The sequence below is a fragment of the Salvelinus fontinalis genome, chromosome 12 (assembly GCF_029448725.1).
Source record: "Salvelinus fontinalis isolate EN_2023a chromosome 12, ASM2944872v1, whole genome shotgun sequence".
Classification (NCBI taxonomy): Eukaryota; Metazoa; Chordata; class Actinopteri; order Salmoniformes; family Salmonidae; genus Salvelinus; species Salvelinus fontinalis.
In genome coordinates, this window is record NC_074676.1 from 25281015 (window position 1) to 25307283 (window position 26269).

At 43.0% G+C, this 26269-nt stretch overlaps 1 protein-coding gene across 7 annotated transcripts in view; it reads right to left on the reverse strand.

Annotated features, from left to right (window-relative positions):
- Positions 1-6267: 6267 nt before the first annotated feature.
- LOC129867056 (talin-2-like) overlaps positions 6268-26269 on the reverse strand; it is a 141146-nt gene continuing 121144 nt past the window's right edge. For 6 of the 7 annotated variants that reach the window (XM_055940192.1, XM_055940191.1, XM_055940193.1 and 3 more), the window contains 14 exons: positions 19698-19844; positions 18364-18530; positions 17932-18115; positions 17383-17508; positions 15896-16012; positions 15114-15299; positions 14035-14142; positions 13813-13918; positions 12402-12526; positions 10452-10577; positions 10294-10356; positions 9983-10165; positions 9750-9875; positions 6268-8888 (listed from right to left, as the gene is read on the reverse strand). In XM_055940192.1, the coding sequence (XP_055796167.1) occupies positions 8760-8888; positions 9750-9875; positions 9983-10165; positions 10294-10356; positions 10452-10577; positions 12402-12526; positions 13813-13918; positions 14035-14142; positions 15114-15299; positions 15896-16012; positions 17383-17508; positions 17932-18115; positions 18364-18530; positions 19698-19844 (1893 nt within the window). In that variant the 3' untranslated portion in view covers positions 6268-8759. Of the gene's footprint in view, positions 8889-9749; positions 9876-9982; positions 10166-10293; positions 10357-10451; positions 10578-12401; positions 12527-12566; positions 13066-13812; positions 13919-14034; positions 14143-15113; positions 15300-15895; positions 16013-17382; positions 17509-17931; positions 18116-18363; positions 18531-19697; positions 19845-26269 lie in introns of those variants that run through there. The other variant, XM_055940197.1, reaches the window with a different exon arrangement.

The following is a 26269-nucleotide window of genomic DNA, read 5'->3' on the forward strand; positions in this document are numbered from 1 at the left end:
GACACACTGGCTTTACTCAAACATTGTGGGAGTAAAGATTGAAAAAAGGAAGGGGCCTAGATAGCTGCCATGGGGAATTTGTGATTCTACCTGGATTACAGTATGTTGGAGAAGCTTCCATTACAGAACACCCTCCATGGTCTTTTAGACAGGTAAGTCTTTATCCAAAATATAGCAGGGGGTGTAAAGACATAACACGTACATTTTTCCAGCAGCAAACTATGATTGATAATGTCAAAAGCCACGCTGAATTCTAACAAAACAGCTCCCACAATCTTATTATCAATTTCTTTCAGCCAATCATCAGTCATTTGTGTAAGTTCCATGCTTGTTGAATGTCCTTCCCTATAAGTGTGCTGAAAGTTTGTTGTCAATTTGTTTATTGTAAATAGTAGTGGCAAAATCGTACGCTATTATCCTCAGCATTTCTCCATCCAAGTTGTCAGACCCCGGTGGGTTGTTATTGTTGATAGACAACAATAATTATTTCACCTCTACCACACTCACTTTACGGAAATCAAAATGACAATACTTGTCTTTCATAACTTGGTGAGTTATACTTGGATGTGTAGTGTCGGCGTTTGTTGCTGGCATGTCATGCCTACGTGTGCTAATCTTGTCAATTAAAAAAGCATTCAAGTAGTTGGCAATATCAGTGGGTTTTGTGATGAATGAGCCATCTGATTCAATGAATTATGGAGCTGAGTTTGCCTTTTTGCCCAAAATTGAATTTAAGGTGCTCCAAAGATTTTTACTATTATTCTTTATATAACTTATCTTTGTTTCATAGCACAGTTTAGGACCCCCAAAAGGCTAGGACCGGCTTTCACTGCATGTGTGGGTATTGATATGGGTACGCAGACCCACTAACCACTGGGGCCCCGTGAGTTCAGAATTTCTGTGGCCCCCACCCCCATCAAAATTGCTCATACCTGGTCTAAGGTCAAATAAATTGTACAAATAGTGCTGTATAACAGACAGATGTAATGGCTTTTCAAGTCAACCACCACACATCACATTTGTAATTTTACCATTTTGGATTAGAGTGAGAAAGAGAAAGTGTGGGAGATGATCAAAATGTAGAAGAGAATAGACAGCGGCCCACTGGAAATATGTCCTGTACTCTTGAGAAGACTCTCGTATTCTGGCTGAGTGAAAGCCAGTACGTTATGCGAGCCCCCATTGATGGCCTAACATAGTCATGTGTAGTGCAGCAGAGGAGAATCCTCTCTGTCATCCATAAACTGTTTATGTTGAAGAGCAATACCTTTCCAAGCAGATTTAGTCCACACAAGACAGAACGTGTTTAAAAGTCATCCATTCACTGCAGGCTCACTTTAACACAATGATCTCACACACTGACTTCGTCAAGACATCACTTCGCTATTTCAGAGTTCTAGGTAGAGAAGGCCCAATTGTAAATGCTTAATGGTACAGTATATAAGAGCATTGTCAAATATAACAGAGCATTGTGACATTAAGCAGAGGTAGACAATTTACAATGAGAAAGAAGAAATACAAAACTAAGTTTGAAAACCAGCTGTAAAATTATAATTAAAACAGACAAGGACTGAAGAAAAAAAACTTCAGGAAGGTTGGATAATTTTTTCCAGCACTTGTCAGGGATTTCATCATAACAAATCCCCCTGAAATTTGGCTTTGAGGAGCAAATTCAAATAAAACCATCACACCACCATTCGTGTGCTTCAGGCTCTGGGCTGCGGTTAATGGAACATCCTGACGAAAAGGACCAAAATGTGCTACATAGCATTTTACCCAATACTGATTTCTGCTCTTTTGCCTGTTTCATAAGCTTTGGATTTTCTCTTTAGTTTCACATTAATCATTTTATTTCAATCCACATACTCAGAGCTTACACTTTAACAGTCTAAATAACATCACGTCTGTAGTGCCCCGAGATGTTGAAAAAGGCCCAGCCCAAACTTAAAAAGATTCCTTTCCAGGGCCTCCCGGGTGGAGCAGTGGTCTAGGGCACTGCATCACAGTGCTAGTTGCGCCACCAGAGTCTCTGGGTTCACGCCCAGGCTCTGTCGCAGCCGGCCGCGACCGGGAGGTCCGTGGGGCGACGCACAATTGGGCTAGCGTCGTCCGGGTTAGGGAGGGTTTGGCCTGTAGGGATATCCTTGTCTTATCGCGCTCCAGCGACTCCTGTGGCGGGCCGGGCGCAGTACGCGCTAACCATTGGCGTGGCTGGCTTCCGGGTTGGAGGCGTGCTGTGTTAAGAAGCAGTGCGGCTTGGTTGGGTTGTGCTTCGGAGGACGCGTGGCTTTCGACCTTCGTCTCTCCCGAGCCCGTACGGGAGTTGTAGCGATGAGACAAGATAGTAATTACTAGCGATTGGATACCACGAAAATTGGGGAGAAAAGGGGATAAAAATTTATATATATTAAAAAAAAGATTCCTTTCCTGACATATTATTTTTTACAAACTCTCTCTGTTTCCTCTCTCTCCAATTTCTGAAGCAGTAGTAGTACCAGATACTTTTTTATCTGAGCAGTTACAGCTTCAGTATGGATATACTGTAAATGAGAAAAAAGCATGATGCCATCTGAACTCAGTCCAACTTCAGCCTTACTTATCTTGGACTGGTTTCCATGAGAATAAGTTGCTGCAAACCATACAGAGTCCATTCACAGACAATGGGTTTCTTCCATCCCAAGAATTGTGTGTGTTTGTGCTGTATCATTGTATAGATCCCTTAATTATGTTCAGTCTTGCAATAGAACTGAACAAGCAACACCACCAATAGACAAATATACAGTAAATGTTTAATATACATCTATTTTAAATTACATAATTAACTAATAGATGGATCTAAATAAAAAATGTTATGGGATCACACTGCTCAACACTTGGTACCATCTCCAGTCAATCATCAGGAATAACAGTAAGACATGTTACCAAGACCTTCCTTAGCACGTTAATTTAGATCCATCTATTCCCAGATATTTACACTGTCAGACATTTCTGAGTCAGTTCAATTAATTTACATAATACAACATGGCTGAACTACCACATTTAAACATAGTCAACAACACAAAAAGCCTTCAGGCAATAGTCCAACTCAATTCTGATATTTGCTTTTACAAGGTGTTTGAAGAGCTACATACTTTATCGGTTAAGTGCGTATGAACCCCTCTTTAGTTACTTGCACATTGATGAATTTCACCTGTCTGCAAAAAATGAAATCCAAACATTGATCTATTGTCATCCAGTTTAGCCATGGCTTGACATGGCCTCTTCTCTGTGAACTTGAGCATGGAACGAAGCAGGGAGTAAATGGCTATCATGTTGTGGGGATTAGGCACGGCACAAGCCACAGTCCCTCTAATAAAAACACTCCACACTGTTAATGTAACACATTTGGATGGTCACAGTTCCCTGGTGTGGGTGCCTGGGATTACTGGATGTCCCGTGAGCCTCTAGGAGCCCAAAGAGGGCCTTCGGAGGTTCTCTGGTTATTAATGACATACTCCCTCATGTAACCGATCTGACATCATAACCACTGCCAGGCACAGCTGGCCTTCATACGAGTGAGCAGGACTGACAGGGGTCAGTGGGCAAGAACTCCACATCTACATTATAACAGCAACAGATGTCTTTCTCTCTAAGCTTCCACTCTTACTTTTGAATGGACCTGATCAAGTCTCAAGAAAAGTGAGAGAGTACGAAAGAGTGAAGATTGACGTGTGTGTTTATGCCTAAGAAAAAGGGGTTCATAAATATATAAACAAACAGTCACTATCAGTGCAATCCAGTAGCGGCGCGTGGGTAAAATCACTGGGGAAGCCAAGACCACCCCCCCCCCCCCCCCCAGTCATATTACAACCTATGTGTTGTGATAATTGCGTTGTTTGCTCTATGACCTGTTTATTCATATGCCTTGTGACCATAATGTACAGTGTATAGGCCTAAAGGCAGAGACAATGAGAAGACTCAGTGGCAGAATAAATTCAAGAACTGCTTTGTTCTATCACAAAACCGGATAGCAACCTCTGCCCAGTGAAGTCCACAAAGTATATTGCATGTACAGTAACAGTCAGTTACATGACCTACAGCATGGTCAAGCAAGTTAATGTTTCTGACATTTTTTGGACTACTAAACAGCTATTGATTTAGAACCACAGAGATTTAATGCAAGTCGCAAAGAAAAGAGGAGCTTTCTCCACTATTCCAGCACCATTTCAACTTCAACATCATCAAATCACCACTGCTTACTCTAACACAGTAGCAACTAAAATATACCAAACACTATTTAGTCCAATCAACGTAAGCTAAATATGATTTGCCTGTCCATGGTTCTGATTTCAGTGCGTGTTTGCATTCGTGCAAGTATAAAAACATGTAGAGAAATGCCAATGCCATCCTCTTTCTTTTATGTTGATGACACGGTCTATCACTCTTTCATACAGTACACACTTATTTTTTGTTGTCCTAGGCTACCTGGCTAAAATGCATTCTAGCTAGCCTAACTTCCATTAGTGGGCAACGTTAGCCAGTTAACATTAGCCTTCTATAACTAGCAAAATATTGAACTGTCATCCTCTCAGGCCAGGGGCACAACAATGTATGAATTAATGTTTGGATCAGAATTGCCGTTGTAATTATTGGCCAGTATGGAGAATTAAGTAAAATCCAAATCCCTATCTCCATCCATGGCTAATTTAGGAAAGGGACAATTTTAGTTAGCTAGTGGCTACTGGAGGACAACAACACAATGAGATGCAACAATTCAAGTTTTTCTGTCAATGATGTGTGTTCTCAATGGGATTTGATAGGAGTGACGTCACAATCCAAGCTGGCTTCCCTTGACACTATTTTTTGATTCGCCAGTACCATTCACAGTTGAGCTCACTCAATTTAGCTCAACGCAGATCGGCAAATTTTTGATACTTTTTTTTATCATGGGAGGCCAAATGCTTGCTGGCTTCCCTTGCCTTCAATGCTATGGGCGGCAACAATGTCACACTCGTTTGGACATCATCAGATAGATGGCCTACACGTAGTGTGACAGCGGGGCGCTGTTTTGCTCGCTCGGATGCTTTCTCCTGTGAGATACATTCAGCTTCTTGCGAATTGAAGGAAAATTCTGAAACAGACGAAAGATACATTATTTTATGTTTTTTTTGTCAACTTTTTTGGGAAGCCTGGCTTCCCTTGGCATCCATGAATACACACCACTGGTGCAATCATGTTGGAGCCATGAAGGTATTCATGCTGGTGGCATAAAACATTTCCATAATAATGGCCAGTGTGGAAACTTGATTTCAGTTCTAATACAGCGGTTTCCTAATCAGCCTGCAATCATGAAGTTCATGACAATAAGAGGACGTACACACTGAAGATTGTGGGTTCTACACAACATTAGTCATATCCCATTGAAGGTTTTGATAGCCCAATTCCAGAGCCAAAGCTCCCCAAACAAACATCCTCCTCTTCCTCTGGTCTGTGTTGTGGTAGAATGGCACTCCCTTCCCTGCTGAACACATGGCTTGAGTTTCCCCTCTCCACCGTGTGGTCAGGCCTCACATGAGACCCAAACATTCAAACAGCCAAATATGGCGTTCATTAGGTTGGCTCTGTGTATTGTTCTGCTGGGCAACACTGCTCTGACCATATTTCATACAGCCTGTCCTGGGAAGAATCAGGGCTGTGCACTGTGAGGACTGGCATGTGAGCTCCAGACTGACTTGAAGAATGGCCACCTGAAGAGAATGTGGCCACTGCCATTGTCAGGTTTACTAGAAACAGAGTCAGTCTAATGTACAGTACATGGCATCACTTAAACATCAGAGGACTTTTAATATCAGCAATGATATAGAAATGGGCAATTCCTTTCCATATACTTGCATTCTATTGAAGTGAATTGAAATACCGACCATCATCAACAGCATATCCAAACACCTAAAATAGCAGCCAGTCCCTGCATGGTATCCACAACAGTCTGTTCTGTGAACCAGGGGGAATAAAGCATATACTCTATGACCATATTTGGTCTGGCTGACTGCATTTGCAATGTAATGGCCATCCAGTACTACATCAGTTCTCAGAACACCCAGTGACCCCAACCGCAGCATTGAAAAGACTAACAGGGACCTCTACTGGAAAGAATGTTGGTGAGCTGATAAAGTCTTTGCTTTGCTATTCAATTCGACTTCCCTTTCAGGCAATTCAGGATTCCTGTTCAAGAATGAATGATACACACAGTACATTAATCAGAATGACCAGTAACAAACTGGGCCATGCTTGTTTCAAACTCTTTATTTTCAGTGAATATAAAAAATACTTTTGTGACCAGATAAATATTATACATACAGTATCATTTCATTTTAACTGTTGAAACAAATTCAGTCTTAAAGAAAGCACAACACCTACATTTGAATAACAGCTAGTCTTTTTTCCTATTTCAGTTAATGCTTATAGACAAATTGCTTAGACAATATACATTATCTCAGGATAGTCGTTACATTTATCGATAAAAATGAATTTATAGTGGTTTAAACAATTAAACAAGGAAGTTCATTAGTCCTATTTATAAGGATTACTTGTATGTTGAATGAATTTCAAGGCAGAGCAAATTCCCATCTTTAAGAGTTCAATAACTTGCCACATGCTCATGGAATGCAGTGGTGTGTTAACTTTCGTATATAGTCTAAAACCTAAACGACCCATGGATGCACTTTATATACCAGCAGGGTTTACGGCAGGCAGATGGGCTACCAGCCAAGGCAATACATTGTGTTATGGCATAGGACTAAGTGGTAGTTAAAGACCTAGAGAGTTATGGTTAGACTAGACTCGCAGGGTTTCCCAAACTCTGTCCTCAAGGGGTGTACATTTTGGTTTTTACCCTAGGACTACACAGCTGATTAAAAAAAATCAACTCATCATCAAGCTTTGAAAATTTGAATCATCTGTGTAGCGTTAGCGCAAAAAACAAAATGTGCACCACTTGGAGTCCGAGGACCGAGTTTGGGAAAGGCTGGTAGAGACATGTTCTCATCCAGAAGGATGAGGCTTAGATACAGCCTTGAGCTGTTGGTACAGCAGAATCAATTAAGGCACTAGTACACAATGCAGACCAGAGACTGACAACAAGGGGTTGAGGTGCTGGAGTGGAAGCAATACTAATGACCTTATACTACACCAATACTGTAATAACATAAATTAACTAGTTTCCTAGTCACGACTGGACTGTATATAGTTTCATCACGTGTTACATTTGACAAGAGCGTTAGTAGTAATCCTGAATGGTTGAACATGGAAGGCATTGCTTGCGCTGCTCAGTGCATAAGGTTATACCAGCCATCTCAATGCTGTTTAAGAGTCAAAACACCATACACAGCTGCATATACAATTCCAATCAGTGCTGCACTCTCATCAATCTGATATAGTATATTGAGTGTTAATGTATTGCTATGATCATAGCCGAGAGTAACAATAAGAACATGAACACAAGAAGCTCATCTTCCAAATTCAATGGAATCTGTAATAAGTATAAACACCACCAGCTGAAAAGGGCATGGCCAAACGGAGCATAGCTTTGCTGTTGCGTGTGTATGGTGGAACTACCAACTCTGGCTACTGTCAATTAGACTGGAATTAAAACACAGAGACAAGAGAGAACAAACATGACAAAGAATGTAAACTGAGCCTCCTCGTGCAGGCAGTAGGCAGCCCAGAAAAAGTGTGAGAGGGGTGGGGGGAGAGAATACTAGTCTGACAAGCATTACAGATAGGATCGCACATAGACCCCAAGATTTAGCCCCTTAATGACCCTCTGCACGTGACTGCACTCTGCTCCTTACATATGAGTGACAGCTGAATGTCCAAAGGAAGGAGGCAGTGATCACCCTACTCACACACCAGGGATAATTATTACTTAGAGAATTATTACTGTAAAAGGTATTATGATGCTGTAATAGATGTACTAGCGTCTGCTGTTGGCTTTACTATCCACTCAGACCAGACCCACTGACACTATGATTTTAGTGTGAAGCTGAAGTTCTATCACATTAAATACAGTATATAAAATTCAAACTTTTACCTATTCAACAGCAAATCCAAAGCTCACAATCATTTACTAACATATTACAAATGCCCAATTATAAGCTACACTATTGGTTAGTAGCTTTATTGATGTGTATTAGTTATAATGGTGCATGCAGGCCAATGATGAAATGAAGCATTGGAGTACAGCAATACTCCGACCAACACTTAGAATGCTGTCTGAGGAACATAAGCTATAGATAACTATGTCAGCTGTGCCAGTTGGAGTGAGCTACCCATTTTTATTTTACATGTTTGAAACTACCTTCAACTGATTTAGAGATGTATCCATGAAAGCTGAAAGTATTAATAATATTTGCCATTATTGGGTCCAATAATGTTCATTTAACTTTGATGTCCTTGTTCATGTATCCGACCATAAAATCAGTAAGATAATCTGTCTCAATGTTCAGATTGCAGGTCCTAACCCCGCTAATACAGTACAGCTGTAGCCAGCTGGTCCTTATAAGTCATAATGTCAATATCATCCTCTGTGAAACACATACGCATCCACACACACGCGCGCATCTGAACACAGGCACTAGTTCCGCTCATAAAACAGGCCTGGCCCAAGTACGTTATACACTCCACCCGTAAGTGAGAGAGAAACAGCCAATCACAGGTGTCAGCTACATCTCTGTGTAACAATAGGTTCCAATCTGATGTCCATCAACTTTCCTCCGGACCAATCATCTCTCATCCTCCCTCAGTTCAGTGGGCAGGAACTTGTACTGCTGCTGTCTGATCTGAGCCAGCTTTTTCCTGGCCTCCTCCAGCTCTCTCTCTTTCCTCAGCATCTCCTCCTGGGCTGCAATGATCTGAGGAGAGGAGGAAAGGGTTACATATTAAATACATGCTTCAGTCTGCTCATCTTCAATCTGTCCTGTAACACTCAAACCCAACAGGTAATAAAATTGTCAAACCATTTCCTTGAGTCCCTTTAGTGTACATATGGACTTGATTGAGTTCTACAAAGGAAATATTTTCTTCAGAACATTTGGAATACTGCTCATACTCCATTTCACAGTAGGTTTCTTCAAAGCGGGTTATAGAAAACCTAGAATTCACATAACTGTTCTGTGGTAACTAGTGGAATGTCTTAAATTCAAGTATGCAGTAAGTATCTATTTATTTTCTTAAGCAAGGCGCTCTTGTGGATTTGGGAGATGGCAGCGGGTGGGTTATGACTAGCCCACTTGAGAGAGACCCGCTTTGGGAAAGTGTCTCTGGAGGGGTGCTGGCTAGAAGCCCTTCAGTGTTATACACACCCATGTACGCACGCACAACATGATTTCTGGAAGACACTCAATCACCTTCCTCAGTTGAAAACAAAGCTTCCTAGGTAGAAGGGAGCCCTAGGCTAAGAAGTAGACATCCACTCTTCAATTACATATGGCCATGGATGAAAAGTGAGTGGATAACCACAAGAATGTGAAAACTTTTCAAGGGACTTGATGTTCAGGCAGCTGTGGATGCATGCGAAACCACAGATTTGAATCGCAGCTGTTGTTCTATTCAGTCATACTGTAGTGGCCTACCTCAATTTCAAAACCATTTAGTTAGAGGAAACATTTGCATGTGAAGGCAACAAAGCTGGGAACAGTTGTAGAGGTGTAAAATCAAAGTAAAATTGAAGTGACACTTACAGGGTATTCAGAATCTAAAATCTAAAATCTCACCTGAGCAATGCCACCCACGAACCTGGTCTTGACCACCACACTGTGGTCATCAGCCTTGTCAAAGGCTGCTTTCTGAGCCGCCTTCACCAGGTTGTCTGAGGCCCGCTTGACCGCGTTCCCAGCAGCCTTAGGGATACAGAACCCATGGTTAATGCCATCATAGTGTGTGGAGGCGAAGTCAGAGAAATAGCAGTGGAACCCAGTGGGTTGTGTTGTGTTTAGTAGGGCTATACCTGTAGTCTCCTCATGGCCTCGGAGTCCGGTTGAGCTTTGACCTTGCAGGCCACTAGGAGCTGGGCTGTGGAGGCTGCCACCTGCTTGGCTGAGGAGATGAGCTTCTCCTCACTAGCGTGGCCCTGGACTGAGGCATTGGCCGCCTCACACAGGTTACTGGTCGCTGCCGCCACCATCCTCGCCTACAGGGAATAGCAACCACACATCAGGGTACAGCCTCAGACAGAAACATTGATTCACCATGCACAGTTTCACGAACAAGTTCTGTTTTAATAGTACATGTAAAAAATAAACAATGATGGAAACTCACAGCAGATATGAGACCATGTGACCACTGGCCATCATCCACAGCATTGGCAAGAATGGATCCCACCTGGAGGGCAGAGAGAGAGACATTTCACAGACTTGTGTTTTTTGTTGCTGAGGTGACATTCAGACATTTATGATTCTGAAACAGTTGCAACCGACCTTGCCCTGTGCCACCAGCTCTCTCTGAGCTGCAGAAGCAGACTTCACCAGAGCACTAGTGGCTGCAGCGATGGACTTCGCTGCCTCCAGGATCTGCTCCTCAAAGTCCAGCGTCTCATCAGCTTGCTAAAAGCAAAAGCACACATTTAACCATGGAAATGCACTAAGGGCGATATCTTGTGGCAATAAGACAAAACAAAAAACTCCATTGGTTGTTTTATGGTGCCATGTTGAGTTACTGGCCAATCACATCCACCAACACATTTCATAATGGGGAATGCTTCCACGGATCTTCAATTACTGTTTGCTGATGGAAAATCCAAACAAAACACTTTGCAAGATACAGAAGCACCTGTAAAAAGGGAAATAAATAATGTCACTCCTGTCTCAGTAGACTACATCAGTCAGTGACCACAGATCATGCCAGCAGCACCAACACACAAGGCACACGTGGCTGGAGACAGGGCGGGACACTGTAGGAATATGTTTGATATATAGTTGGACTGAATAACAACCTAATATATCAAACATATCAGACAGAGGCCTGCAGAGAAGGCTTCCAGGTCTACAACATCTCAAGAGAATGGAGGAAGAGTGAAGCATGCTGGGGCGGGAGAGGCCCTTCTACAGGGTGGGAAGGAGGGGAGAAGGGGCACAGAGAGGAAAGTATGGAAGGAGGGAGTAGAAGGTGAACAGGAGGGGTTGTAAATAGTCACAGACCCTACCTCGTCATTAGAGGAAACATGGTTCACTCTGATTTAGATGTTTTATTCAGTGTTCCTTTCTGAAGTTGTACTATGGGCTTGATATTTTGAAGTCTAAGGTATTCTACACCTTCCGTAATATAGCAGTAAACCTCGTAAACCGTAGCTGGTAAGAATGCTTGTTTCATGATAGAAACAAAGACCTCAAAATCTCTGCCCTGCCTCTCTGCCTTGTGGAAGAAGAAGGCATGCACCATTGTTAACAGCTCACTAGAGGGCAGACAGATACTGACATCCAAAAGAAGCAAACCTCCCTACACCCCCCTCTCATAAACACTGCGCCCTGCTGAAGTCTGGACCTGAGACTGCAGGGCGATCAGGAAGTCTCTTATGAAAACAGGAGATTCTCCAGCCATGTTTATTACTGCACCAGAGAGCTGGAACGAGGGACCAGATCTGATAACCAATGACACAAAACAAGAACACCACAGTTGAAGGAGGAAGAGTATTGGGAGGTTCAATGTACACACCATCACACAAACAAACACACAAATGTATACAGCTCACACCTTACATACTTGCTGTTCAACTTTTGTAATATTTCAGACAATGCATAAGTACTCACAGAGATAGTTTTGTTACAGTTTTTTTAAGATCAGTAAAGTTGGGTTGTGCAATATCACTCCATGAAGTGGGTGAACACCTTGGGCTGAGAAAGGCCCTTCTTATTTGACTCTAAAAACAACGGAATGCTGTAATAAAACAAAGGAAATGGGTTCAACAAGGAGGATGACCTTTCCTTCAATAGGTTTCAGACAGATCATCACAAATGTGTACTCATTCCAACATAAGCTTCAGGTCCCAGTAATGTAATTGTTTCCTGGCAACACGGCTCTACAGAATCTCTAGAAAAACACCAGATTGCTCCCCAGACAACACCTTCTAACGGCCATAAATACATCAACATTCTGCAAGCTCACAGAACACACAAGTAGGCTGTCTTGAGTCAGCATTGTTTTACAGGTGGGCTACAGTTCACATAATAATCCCATTTCCCCCCAACAAATCACAATCTCAGCTCTGAGATTGTAACTTATTACTGTACTTTAAAGTCAATGTGAACTTTTGTTATCTTTGGCCCAGGTAGCCTTCCTGAGTAGATAGGTGTGTTCTGTGTTGGAGGTCTGGTCTGAGAGTTGTGGAGAGAGGTGTTGGAGGTGGTTGAGAAGGGTACAGGTAGGCCTACCTTGGGCTTGGCTCTGGGTTTCAGCTGCTCCAGTTTCTTGGCTGCGGCTTCGATGGAGGCTGCCGCTCCCAGCAGCTCAGTCTCTGCGATGACAGTGGGGTCCTCGGGGTCCACCCATTCTGACCCTAAACCACACCACCGAGAGATCATAACCACATTATACAAATCCTACAACACAGAAATACATTCTCAGTGCAGACAAAGCCAGTTCACTTATGCCCTGTCTATACAAATGCCACCGCACATAACAAAATACACATCACACCAGTCAATTTACAACACACAAACCAAACTCCACACATGCAATGATAACGAGCATTATACCTCTGAACATACAAAGCCAACCAGATCTACCTTTCAGGTTTTCCACTCCATGTTCTGTCTATAGTGATTCTAATGCCTCAAAGTTAAATACGGTTAAATAAGAGTTAGAAGAAATGTAGTTTCAATGGATTATTGCCACTCTTTATAGGTTTTAAAGTGGCCATAAAACGGGACTATTTGGGAACAGCTTGGAAAAGCAGATGGACTGATGTTGTTGCAGATTATTCTGAACCCTGGGGAAATCTGTTCAGTCACCCTCCCCCTTCTCTACCCCCCCTTTGTGCCTGTGTGAAAAGTGATCTGCAGGAACCAAACAGCCCCATCTCTCACTTACCTCCATCTGAGGCAGGATAGAGAGAGGGAAAAGAAGAGGCATTAGAGGTGAAATGGATAACCCCAGTGGGTCTTTGGCTGTACACTGGGATCCAATTCTCACCCAAACACAATATTCTTATTTTTTATTGAACCTTTATTTTAACAGGGAAGACATATTGAAACCTAGATCTCTTTTACAAACATGCCCTGTATGTAAAACATAAATATACACATTATACACTACTGTTCAAAAGTTTGGGGTCACTTAGAAATGTCCTTGTTCTTGAAAGAAAAGCTAATTTTTTGTCCATCAAAGTAAAATCAAAATGATCAGAAATACCTTGTAGACATTGTTAATGTAGCTGGAAACTGCAGATTTTTTAAACGGAATATCTACATAGGCGTACAGAGGCCCATTATCAGCAACAATCACTCCTGTGTTCCAATGCCATGTTGTACAAGCTAATACAAGTTTATCATTATAAAAGGCTAATTGATCATTAGAAAACCCAGGAGAGATGGTTGCTGATAATGGGCCTCTGTACGCCTATGTAGATGTTCCATAAAATAAATCTGTCATTTCCAGCTACAATAGGTTTACCAGCCCCTGCGCACACACACTCACACAAATGTATATTGTTCGAATAAATAGCCAGAATGGTATGTCGTGTTTCTGCAGAATGCAGTAGTCTGGTTGAACTATGCTCCTCTAGGTGAATGTGTGTGTGTGCATGTATGCAATTGTGTGTGGCAGCGCTGTGTACGGTCTCACCCTTCATGGCCTCAGCTGTCTGAATTAGCTCTGTCACACATCCTGCAACATATTTGGAGTGTACCGCCAGCTGCTGCCTCTGGTCAGCCGTGGGCTTCTGAAGCACCTGGACACAAACAGAGAACAACCTTCCTCATGGCGCCTTATGCCATCAGGCCAAGCTAATAGAGGTTATGAGTCATAAGGTGTTGTCCGTGTGATGTATTGTATTCTCCATCTCACCAGCAGTACTTGCTCCAGCAGGTTGATGTATCCAGTGGTGCACTCTGACCCGTAGTGCAGGGCCTTGCTCCTCACCTCCTCACTCACCTCTGGATGACAGGCCGCTTGCTGGAAGAAGAAACAGCCTGCTAATATGCTCTGCTTAGTGATATGCTATGCCTAGTGATATGCTCTGCTTAGTGATATGCTATGCCTAGTGATATGCTATGCCTAGTGATATGCTATGCCTAGTGATATGCTATGCCTAGTGATATGCTATGCCTAGTGATATGCTATGCCTAGTGATATTTTCAGCCTGCTAATATGCTCTGCTTAGTGATATGCTTTGCCTAGATGATATGCTCTGTCTAGTCAGTGAGTCAATGTCTAAAATATAGTGTGACCACTAGTCCAGTGATTCCCAACTCCAGTTCTCCAGTACCCCAAAGAGTAAAATGTTTTGTTGTAGCTCCGGACAAGCACACCTGATTCAACATTTCAACTAATTATTCAAGCCCTCAATGAGTTGAATCATGTGTGGTTGTCCGGTGCTACCACAGAGGATACTCGAGAACTGGAGTTGGGAAACACTACATTAGGATATACTATCCAGACCACAGAAGGCTGCTGAGGGGAGGACGGCTCATAATAATGGTCGGAACGGAGCAAATGGAATGGCATCAAACAACTGGAAACTATGTGTTCGATGTATTAAATACCATTCCACTGATTCCGATCCAGTCATTACTACGAGCCCGTTCTCCCCAATTAAGGTGCCACCAACCTCCTGTGATCCAGACTGTATGTTACTTAGAGCAGTATGAGCCAGTTTGTTAAGGTCTCCAAATACTTTTTGATCCTTCTTTCCTGGTCTTTTCACTGCTAGAAGTATTGTGATGTGCCTGAAGGACATCATGCCTAATGTTGAAGGCTTAGTGACATCGAACCATGAGTGAGTCACACCAGCCATCTGAACTAGCCCCTGCTGTCCTGCTCTCACGTTTTCCCTGGCAGAGCGGCATTATGGGACTGAATGCTGTGCTGTAGTGTCAGTGTGAGGATGTGAGGCCTGAGCTGGCAGGGTTGGGGTGGATTATCACCTTGCAGGTGGTCAGCATATCAGAGATGGCTTTGCGGCTCAGGTTGGCTGTGGCGATGACGTGCTCCTGCTGGGCAGAGTTGCCCGCTGCCACAGCCTTGGCTGTTGCTGTGGTGATGCCCTTTGTCATGCGGATAAACTCTTCCGGCGTGGTCGACTTCTCGGGGACGTCCTTGGACTGGAACACCTGCGCACACACACAGCATGACTAACTGTGACTGCACTGACAGCCACTGAGGATGATCTACTTTGATGCACAGGTTTGTGCATTATTACTAAGGACAGCAGTTTTTCCTGACGTTATGAGCTGACTAGAAAATACTCCTGCCGCTTATTGTTAGTCTTAAACAGTCAACAGTCAGCCCGAGGTGTAAACGACCACTGTTAGAGTAAATACGTAGGGTGGACAAATGTCCTAGTGTTTATTGATGCTACTATAATTGTGAGCTGTGTTTGAATTGGATTTGCAACCTAGGTAAAGCCTGTTGTGGTCCTGAGGGTACACTGATAAGGATTAGCAGTAAATCACAAGAAAAACAAGCTGACGAAAATTTCAGGGTCTCTTTCCCCGTGTCTGCTACAAAATCCCTGATAAGACCAATGAGAATACTGCAGGGCTTTGGGGAGGAGAGGAGAAGAGGAGCAGCAAAGGTTGAAAAGATATCAGAGTTTAAGTCAAGTAAAAATGTGTTGTTTTTAACTGTTAGGTATGGCATTCAATATAGAGGCACACCTCCCTGGCTTTAACCAGCCTGGCAAGGGGAGCCTGTCAAGGAGTCTTACTGTCAACTCCTGTTTGATGCACTCAATGGTTGCTTCCAGTGCCCTTGTCCCGCGAGTAGCCTCATCCTCCACAGCCTTGACCGTCTTCAGCAGTGAAGTCACATTGGTCACCATCACCTTTCAGAGAGAGATAGGGACTGTAGCAGTGGGGATGACACTCACTAAACACAGAGCCAGGCCAGCAGGTGGCGCCGTCTCCCCCCAGCACCAGAGACCAGACTGGGGTCTCGCAGTAGATAGAGCCCTGATAGAACACCAACAGTATGGAAGGACAATACTATACATACTATACAAAAACCTTGAAGCAGAAACACAGACAAACTTGTTTTATAAGCAAGAACCCTACAACAAAACCTCAAACAGACCGTGTACAGCTTGTTTGTGAGGAGCAGATTGTGCCATGGAACGCTGAACATATTTCAACAACCCGAACAGAGCACTGAGGGGTTTGAGAGAGGGTCCCATTCGGAGGTCACCATATGTTGGAGGAATGAAAACAAGCTGTGAGCTTGAGCAGGTTATATGGGTGGCCCTAATTAGATTAAAACTAGAGAGGAAAATAAGCCTAATGTAACAGTTAGAGTTGCATATGTATGGCTGAATAGTTGGAGGATAAGAGTGATTGAAGGGTGAGAAGGATTAGGGGCGTGTCTTAGAGATGTAATGCTTTGGTTATGGTTATATGATGCTGGCTATACAGTCAACCTATAACTCCTTTGATCTGGTCCAAGTTATAACCAAGGACAGATATACTTAAAGCCCATACCTGGACTCGGGCTGTAAGGCCTGTGAACTATGAGGTCTCTGCACACTGCGAAATGATATGCTCCCAAGTCTGTTTAGTGTAATGTTTCCTTGGATATCCTCTATTAAAATTGAGAAAGATTACTGTGGAGTTTATTTTGTGTCTCTGAACTGCTGGCCTATGTGTTGGTGGATATGGAGGGAGAGTGTGAATAGAAAGGACAGGGCAGGTAGGTTTGGCTAGGCTTCAGTAAAGCTCCAGTCAGTGGCTGTCTCTCCATAGTGTTGGAGATAAGGAGCCTCTCCGGTCCTACAGTCACAGTGGTGTGATCACAGATGGCTCAGAGCTCACACCCACTGTGACAAGTGTGAGTCACACACACCTGATACCCATCTCAGTGACAGTGGCAAACACACACACACACACACACACACACACACACACACACACACACACACACACACACACACACACACACACACACACACACACACGCATCACACACACGGTCAAACACGAACAGCGATAAGAAAGTGTCATATCCTGCTGGAAACCGAATCATACGTAATGATTTGAGAACCTGCTGCTGTGACACACACAAGACAGCATATTGTATTAGATACTGTATCTATAGATAAGCATATCCTTGTACAGGAGCTACATTTGTGCAAAACAAGGGTGGCTGAATACACAAGTTCAGTGTGATATTCTCTATGTTAAAGATGTGTGTGTCTTACAGTACCTTGGCAGCACTCTTCAGCTGATACATGGACGGGTCATCCGCTGGCTTGCCTGCAGCACACTTGGTGGCACCGATGAGCTCAGCTAGAGCCTTGGCCACATCTCTCACCGCATTTATGAGGACCACCTGACAAGAGGTGGAGGGAGAGAGAGAGAGAGAGACATTTATACAACACAAGTACAGGTTTATCAGGTCTACCTCAGGGCAGGATTTAACAGAGCCTGGCCATATCACTTCTTCTTGGAACTATGATACTTTTGACAAAGTGAAGGGGAGAGATACAGCAGGAGGAACTGTATGTAAGAGGGCTCGGTTACAGAATGGCTGGACAGAATGACAAAAGAATATGAGAACAGTGCGGGTCTGTCAGGATTACCTTTATATAATACATGGGTATACAGGTTAAATTATGATTGGACTATTTAGAAGTATGTGATATAAATATGTGGAATGATTTATTCAAACATTTTTTTTAGTGTCTGAAGATTGTTGTAGTGTTACATTTATGTGTTGTCATTTCAATCCAACAGGGTGTGGTCAGTGTATTACCTGAGTCTCTGGGTCGTCAGAGCCCATGCTGGTGGCCCCCAGTTTGACCACATCAGTGAGCATGGTGATGGTGTTGGCTGAGGACTGGGCGGCCTGGGCCAATCTGTCCTGACTGGATGCTGCCCCAGACACCAGCCGCTTAGTGTCCTCCACCAGAGCCTTGGCTGTCTTCAGGATGCTCTCCCTGAAGAACACCACACAAAATCTTGTCAAATACCCATTGGGATAAATAAAGATTTATTGAATTGAATACTCTATAGTCATACAGAAGCTGCAGTTAATGGGAAGAAATATTCCCTTTTCTCAAAAGAAAACCATCTTGTATGAGGTCAATTTGACCTGTGGTTTCTGTGGACTTAATACATTTGTCCCAAGGTCATCTCCTCAACAGAACAGTGTTCACCTCACTACTCTGTCCTGGTCTGGTCTCACCTGTGGTCTGCGAAGGACTCTTCGTTCTCAGGGTTGAGTGATCCGGCCGAGGCAAACATGATGGTGGTGTCCAGGTCAGCGATGATGCCAGAGACAGTGCTGCCTGCTGTGATGCAGGCCTGAGTGCCTTTGTTACCTGCCTGCAGCGCAGACAGCACCATGGAAACCTACATTACACAGACAGAGAGACAGAGACAGACAGACAGACAGACAGACAGACAGACAGACACAGGATTAATAACAGCACCTCCAGGTCTGTCTCAAAAAACATTCAAACACACAGCATGATCACAAACTAATCATACCCTCTGACCTTATTATGTTAAGAGAAAATAAAGGAGCTTAGGCATAATATCTGCTATTATCTGTGAATGACAACTACCACTCAGGACCCACGGCTTACAGTGCACAATCCACCATCACCAATTAACATGTTGGCAAAATCCTCATTTGATTAAAGCTTCCCATTTGCATTCAATTCAAGATGTGAATCAAGGTAATGGGAGGACCGACTGTGAGGCAATCTGAGAGAGCTGGACTGAGCAGGGAGCTGTTAGGGAGCTAGCAGAAGGAGAGAGAGGGGGAACCGTGCATTAGCCTTGAGCCTGCTGCTGTACAAACACGTTAAAACAATGAATCCGACGCTGCATCACACAGTGCTCCCTCCCAGTCCAGACAGACAGACAGACGTCTGCAGTCCCTCCCAAACAAACGAAAAGCCATGAGAGATGCATTCAAATGAGGCATAGCAAGGTTCAGCTCCCCAGTCCTCAAAAGCATTAGGCCACAAATTATTCAAGTCTGATGTGAGTCTTGAATCAAATCATGCAGTGGGTGAGGAGAATAAATTCTAATGCCGACTCATTGAGAACCAGTGATATCTTCTTCTAGGGTCACAGAAGGGACAAATTGGTCTAATTTCACGATACAAGTACAATCTAGAGAACATAAACTAAAACACTGAACTGATATTAATCTTCACGGCTACTGTAGAGCACAAGTTGTTTTCTTAACAACACATAGAAAACATAAGTCCAGTTTCATGACACCTACTGTAGGTGTGCTTGATTCACTCCCCCAGTTCTTCCCCCAGGGGAATAAGGGCTTTCAGGCATAGTGGAGAATGGTCCATTATAACAAGCCATAATCCTTAGAGCCTATTCTCAGCTATTTCCCTGACACCAGAACGACATTCATACCTCGACTCTTTCTTCAACCGATATATATATTTCTTTCCATTCAGGTAATAACATTTCAGACTTTAAAGTTATCACAATTTATCTCAAGGTTTAAGAATTACACTAAACAGCCTTCTTTCCATCTTTCCAGCCTACCTTCTCAGTGACGCCACGGGCACACTCGATGAGCTCCCTCTTGGAGAAGCTGTCAGTGGGGCTCATCTGCAGGGCCCCAGCCTTCTGAACCAGGTAGATACATCCATGGCCCAGCTCCTGGACCCGCGTCTTAATCTGGAAGCCCACCTGCAAGCATAGCCAGCCAGTCCATCAGTACCACAGAGTCATCTCTGAGAGAGCTGCCACCCACCCACCCACTCACTCCCGCCAGCCCTCCCTCCTTCCCTCCACACAGCAGACAATGCCTCTTATCAGGCTGCTGGGTAAACCTGATTCATGGGTGGGTGGTACTTCATTACTAGCATCACTGTAGGCCTTTAGGCTTGGAGGGGTACAATGTCACTATGGTAACAAGGATTTCCAGCAGCCAGTTATGTAAAGGGCATTGATAAGAGTGTGTTGTTATTAGGCTATGTTTTCACACATACTGTCGTTAGCGGCCCCCATCTCATAGCAGAGATGATCTTTAAACACAGACTATGTGGGTGCAGCTGGGAGAGGGAGCCAGAGGTTTGAGATGTGAAAATATATTCCAGTTTGATTTCACATTATGGAGTACAGCCTCAAGGAAGATGCATCATATCAAAGAATGCCATCCACCCTGTGACATTAAGCGCATTTAGAAAGTATTCAGACCTCTTGACTTTCTCCACATTTTGTTACATTACAGCCTTATTCTAAAATGTATTCAATTGTTCCCCCCCCTCAATCTACACATAATACCCCATAATGACGAAGCGAAATTTCGTTTTTTTGCTAATTTATTAAAAATTATAAAACAAAAATATCACATTTACGTAGATCCTTTACTCAGTCCTTTACTCAGTACTTTGTTGAAGCACCTTTAGCAGCGAGTACAGCCTCGTCTTCTTGGGTATGACGCTGCAAGCTTGGCACACCTGTATTTAGGGAGTTTCTCCCATTCTTTTCTCCAGATCCTCGCAAGCTCTGTCAGGTTGGATGGGGAGCGTCACTGCACAGCTTTTTTCAGGTCTGTCCAGAGATGTTCGATCGGGTTTAAGTCCGGGCTCTGGCTGGACCACAGAAGGACATTCAGAGACCTGTCCCGAAGCCACTCCTGTGTTGTCTTGGCTGTGTGCTTAGGATTGTTATCCTGTTGGAAGGTGAACCTTCGCCCCCAGTCTGAGGTCTTGAGCAGGTTTTCATCAAGGAACTCTTTGTACTTTTCTCCGTTCATCTTTCCCTCGATCCTGACTAGTCTCCCAGTCCCTACCGCTGAAAAACATCCCCACAGTATGATGCTGCCACCACCTCCAGATGGCCTCCTGAGTGGCGCAGCAGTCTAAGGCACTGCATTGCAGTGCTAGAGGCGTCACTACAGATCCCGGGATCGACCCCGGGCTGTGTTGCAGCCGGCTGTGACCGGGAGACCCACGAGGCTGCGCACAATTGGCCCAGCGTCGTCTGGGTTAGGCCGGCTGGGATGTCTTTGTTTCATCGTCCTCTAGCAACTCCTTGTGTACACCGTTTCCTCTATCACATTGGTGCGACTGGCTTCCGGGTTAAGCGAGCAGAGTGTAAAGAAGCAGTGCGGCTTGGCCGGGTTGTGTTTCGGAGTACGCATGGCTCTCGACCTTCACCTCTCTCAAGGCCGTACAGGAGTTGCAGCGATGGGACAAGAATTACTACCAATTGGATATCACAAAATTGTGGAGAAAAGGGGTAGAAAGTACAAAAAAAATAAAATAAGGTTTCCTCCAGACGTAATGCTTGGCATTGAGGCCAAAGAGTTCAATCATGGTTTCATCAGATCAGAGAATCTTGTTTCTCATGGTCTAAGAGTCCTTTAGGTGGCTTTTGGAAAACTCCAAGCGGGTTGTCATGTGCCTTTTACTGAGGAGTGGCTTCTGTCTGGCCACTCTACCATAAAAGGCCTGATTGGTGGAGTGCTGCAGAGATGGTTGTCCTTCTGGAAGGTTCTGTCAGAGTGGCCATCGGGTTCTTGGTCACCTCCCTGACCAAGGCCCTTCTCCCCCGATTGCTCAGTTTGGCCGGGCGGCCAGCTCTAGGAAGTCTTGGTGGTTCCAAACTTCTTCCATTTAAGAATGATGGAGGCCACTGTGGGGGACATTCTTGGGGACCTTCAATGCTGCAGACATTTTTTGTAACCCTTCCCCAGACACAATCCTGTCTCGGAGCTCTATGGACAATTCCTTCAACCTCAAGGCTTGGTTTTTTCTCTGACATGCACTGTCAACTGTGGGACCTTATATAAACAGGTGTGTGTCTTCCCAAATCATCTCCAATCAATTGAATTTACCACAGGTGGACTCCAATCAAATTGTAGACTCATCTCAAGGATGAAGAATGTAAACAGGATTAACATGAGCGCAATTTCAAGTCGCATAGCAAAGGCTCTGAATACTTATGTAAATAATGCATTTCTGTTTTCAATTTTAATAAATTTGCATACATTTTTGAAATTTTTTCGCTTCGTCATTATGGGGTATTATGTGTAGATTGATGAGGAAAACAATTTATGTAATCCATTTTAGAATAAGGATGTAACGTAACAACATGTGGAAAAAGGGAAGGGATCTGAATACTTTCCGAATGCACTGTATCTGTACATAACTTCAGAAAGTATCCACACCCCTTGACTTTTTCCACACTAAATATCAGTTTTGTGTCACTGGTCTACACATAATACACCATAATGTCAAAGTGGAATTGTGTTTTTAGAAATGTTAAAAAATTTATAAAAAATTAAAAGCTGAAATATTTTGAGTCAGTAAATATTCAACCTCTTTGTTATGGCAAGCCTAAATTTCAGGAGTAAAGTCGCATAATAAGTTCCATGGACTCTGTGTGCAATAATAGTGTTTAACATGATTTTTGAAAGACTACTTCATCTCTGTACCCCACACATACAATTATCTGTAAGGTCCCTCAGTCGAGCAGGTAATTTCAAACACAGATTCAACCACAAAGACCAGGGAGGTTTTCCAATGCATCACAAAGGGCACCTATTGGAAGATGGATTTAAAAAAAGCAGACATTGAATATCCCTTTGAACATGGTGAAGTTATTACACTTTGGATGGTGTATCAATACACTCAATCACTACAAAGATACAGCTGTCCTTCCTAACCCTGTTGCCAGAGAGGAAGGGAACCGCACAGGGATTTCACAACAAGGCCAACGGTGACTTTAAAACAGTTAGAGTTTAATGGCTGTGATAGGAGAAAACTGAGGATGGATCAACAACCTTGTAGTTACTCCACAATACTAACCTGAATGACAGATTGAAAAGAAGGAAACCTGTACAGAATAAAAATATTCCAAAATATGCATCCTGTTTGCAATAAGCCACTAAAGTAAAACTGCAAAAAATGTGGCAAAGAAATTTACTTTATGTCCTGAATACAAAGCAATACGTTTGGGGTAGATCCAACAGAACACATCATTGAGTACCACTCTTCATATTACTTTCTAGCATGGTGGTGGCTGCATTATGTTAAGGGTATGCTTGTAATTGGCAAGGCCTCAGGAGTTTTCTAGGATAAAAAGAAACGGAAAAGAGCTAAGCACAGGTAAAATCCTAGAGGAAAACCTGGTTCAGTCTGTTTTCCAACAGACACTGGGAGACAAATTTACCTTTCAGCAAAACAATGACCTAAAACACAAAGCAAATATACACTGGATATGATTACCAAGACGACATTGAATGGCTTAGTTACAGTTTTGACCTAAATCGGGTTGAAAATCTGTGGCAAGACTTCAAAATGGCTGTCTAGCAAAGTTCAACAACCAACTTGACAGAGCTAGAATTAAACAGACTTATTAGCATTTTATTACTGTTTCAATATTGTAATCACATAATATGGCTTTCCTTTGATAGATATAGCGTAATTAGATGCTGCTGAAAAGCAAACTCCAAGGACAGCGCAGGGATGCTGATCCACACCACAGAGCTGCCTAAAACAAAAACACTAGACTTACTTAAAGGATTTAGAGAGTCAAAATAGAAAGGGAGTGAAGGATCTCACAGAAAGGAAAAAAATACAGGAGCCAAGGAAATGGCGGGTCAGACAGGCAAAACACATAGAGAGATTGAGAGCAGGAACGACAGTGTTGACCCCCCCCGTCCACTCCAGACAGTGAACCCAGTACTGCAAGGTCAGAATTAAGACAATGTGTCTGTAGGAAGACATTAGTACTCTGTATCTACAGAGTTACTTAAAGGGATAGCTCACCCAAATTACAAAATGACATATTGGTTTCCTTACCAAATCAAACATTATTTGCTACATGCGCCGAACACAACAAGTGTAGACTTTACCGTGAAATGCTTACTTACAAGCCCTCAACCAACAGTGCAGTTCAAGAAGAAAATATTTACCAAGTTGTAGTATCCTTAAAGGCTTCTTAGAGTTACGACTCATGAGACTTAAGTACGGTTTAGTATTTAATTGTAACTTAGAATTAGATTCTCTTATGCACATGGCTTAAACTACCTGAAGCTTTCTTAATCATAGTTATATAGGCAGACATAGGAAATAGCTACGGATAGCGGGAAGCAAACCCCCATCTTGAGCCAATACTGCCATCTATTGGTAAACATAAATATACAAGGCTACTACATTCCCCCCTTTAAAGCTAATAACCCAATTTAATTCCTTTCTGAGCTATGCAATTTTCTTATTTACATTTTTTTCAAAAATTATCTCCTTTCGGATCCGAAAAAGTCTGGCAGACGTCTCTCTCTAATAGAGCGTCTCAGAGGTGGTGTAGCTGGTGCCACCAGATCTTCACCCCTTGATGGTGAAACTAAGTCCTTTTGTGGAGACTTCACAGGAGGAGGTCGCCCCGGACTGGTGGTCTCAGGAAGTTGAGCATTGTTGGTCTCAGGTGGTTTGTCTGCAACTGCAACTCTGGGGAACGTTCCAATGTCCTGTCCTGCTCGTTTAAGAATTGATCCAGATCTCCGGATGGAACTGTAATTCGAGCTCGGATCTGTTCCACGTGTCTCACTAGTCTTTGTCCACTTCCGATGATCACAGTATAAGATACTGGTCCTGAGCAATCCTCAATGGTAGCTGGAATCCATTTAGGACCAAACCCATAGTTTCTTGTATAGACATCATCTCCAGGTGAGAAACTTCTGAGTTTGGCTCGGGTGACATGTTTCCATTTTTGATTCCATTGCTTTTGTTGTATTTTCATTTTCAGGTCTGGTCTGATGAGATCCAAGGTTGACCTTAACCTCCTTGACATTAACTTCTTGCGACTACAGGGGGTGCTGTTTTCTCATTAGTATAATTGCATTACAGATTAAACGGCTTCCTACTAAATTCTTTATCGTACAATATGCATATTATTACTATTATTGGATAGAAAACAGTCTCTAGTTTCTATAGGCGTTGGAATTTTGTCTCTGAGTGGAACAGAACTCATTCTACAGCAATTTCCCTGACATGGAGTCAGATTTCACACATTTTGGCCCCTGATCTGGAGTCAGTTTAAAGGCCACTGTGAACGCTATCAGGATACGGACACTGCTTACGTCTTCCCCTGGATGCCTTTACGTGATGACGATTTGAATGGTATCGATTGCGCAATCACAGCCCCTATTAAACAAAAACACGTGTAGGTAGGAACTCTTTTCCAGATGCGTCGGGCGCGCGGTGGACACCGACCCTGCTCTTTTTCCAAGCATTAGTGTAGCCAGGTATATTTCTCCGGTCATGTTTCTACTCGTTATAGGAGTTAAAAACATCATAAGGTAGTTAATTTAAACCGTTTTATAGCAATTTATATCCGTTTAGTGCGATTTTGGGACATTTATTTCTGAGACACTGTGAATCTCTGGGCACGGTTCCAGTTCATGCCGAACGCAATGGGCATTTCTACATGGCAAGAGGACAGCTTTCGACCAAAAGACGATTAGACCCAAGAAAGGATTCTTTGCCCAAGATTCTGATGGAAGAACAGCTCAAAGTAGGAACAATTTATTATGATAAATCGTGTTTTTGTCGAGAAATGTTAATCGCTTATGACGCCATCTTTTTAGACGTAGCTTCGCTTGGCGCAAACTGTATTGAAAAGTAAGGATAATTAAAAAAATGTAAATCAGCGATTGTATTAAGAATTAAATTGTCTATCAATCGCTGTCCACCCTATATTTTTTAGTCACGTTTATGAGTATTTATGTATACGACTAGATCACTGTCTAATATGGCGCACGACATTGTCTGACCAGCTGGGCAACTTTTGTCATTGTCTAACCATGATTTTGGTGGCTAAATATGCACATTTTCGAACAAACTGTATATGTATGTTGTAATGTGATGTTACAGGAGTGTCATCTGAAGAATTCTGAGAAGGTTAGTGAAAAAATTAATATATTTTGGCGATGTTTACGTTATCGCTCTCTTTGGCTAGAATCAATGCTCTGGTAACGTTTGCATATGTGGTATGCTAATATAACGATTTATTGTGTTTTCGCTGTAAGACACTTAGAAAATCTGAAATATTGTCTGTATTCACAGGATCTGTGTCTTTCGATTAGTGTATGCTGTGTATTTTTA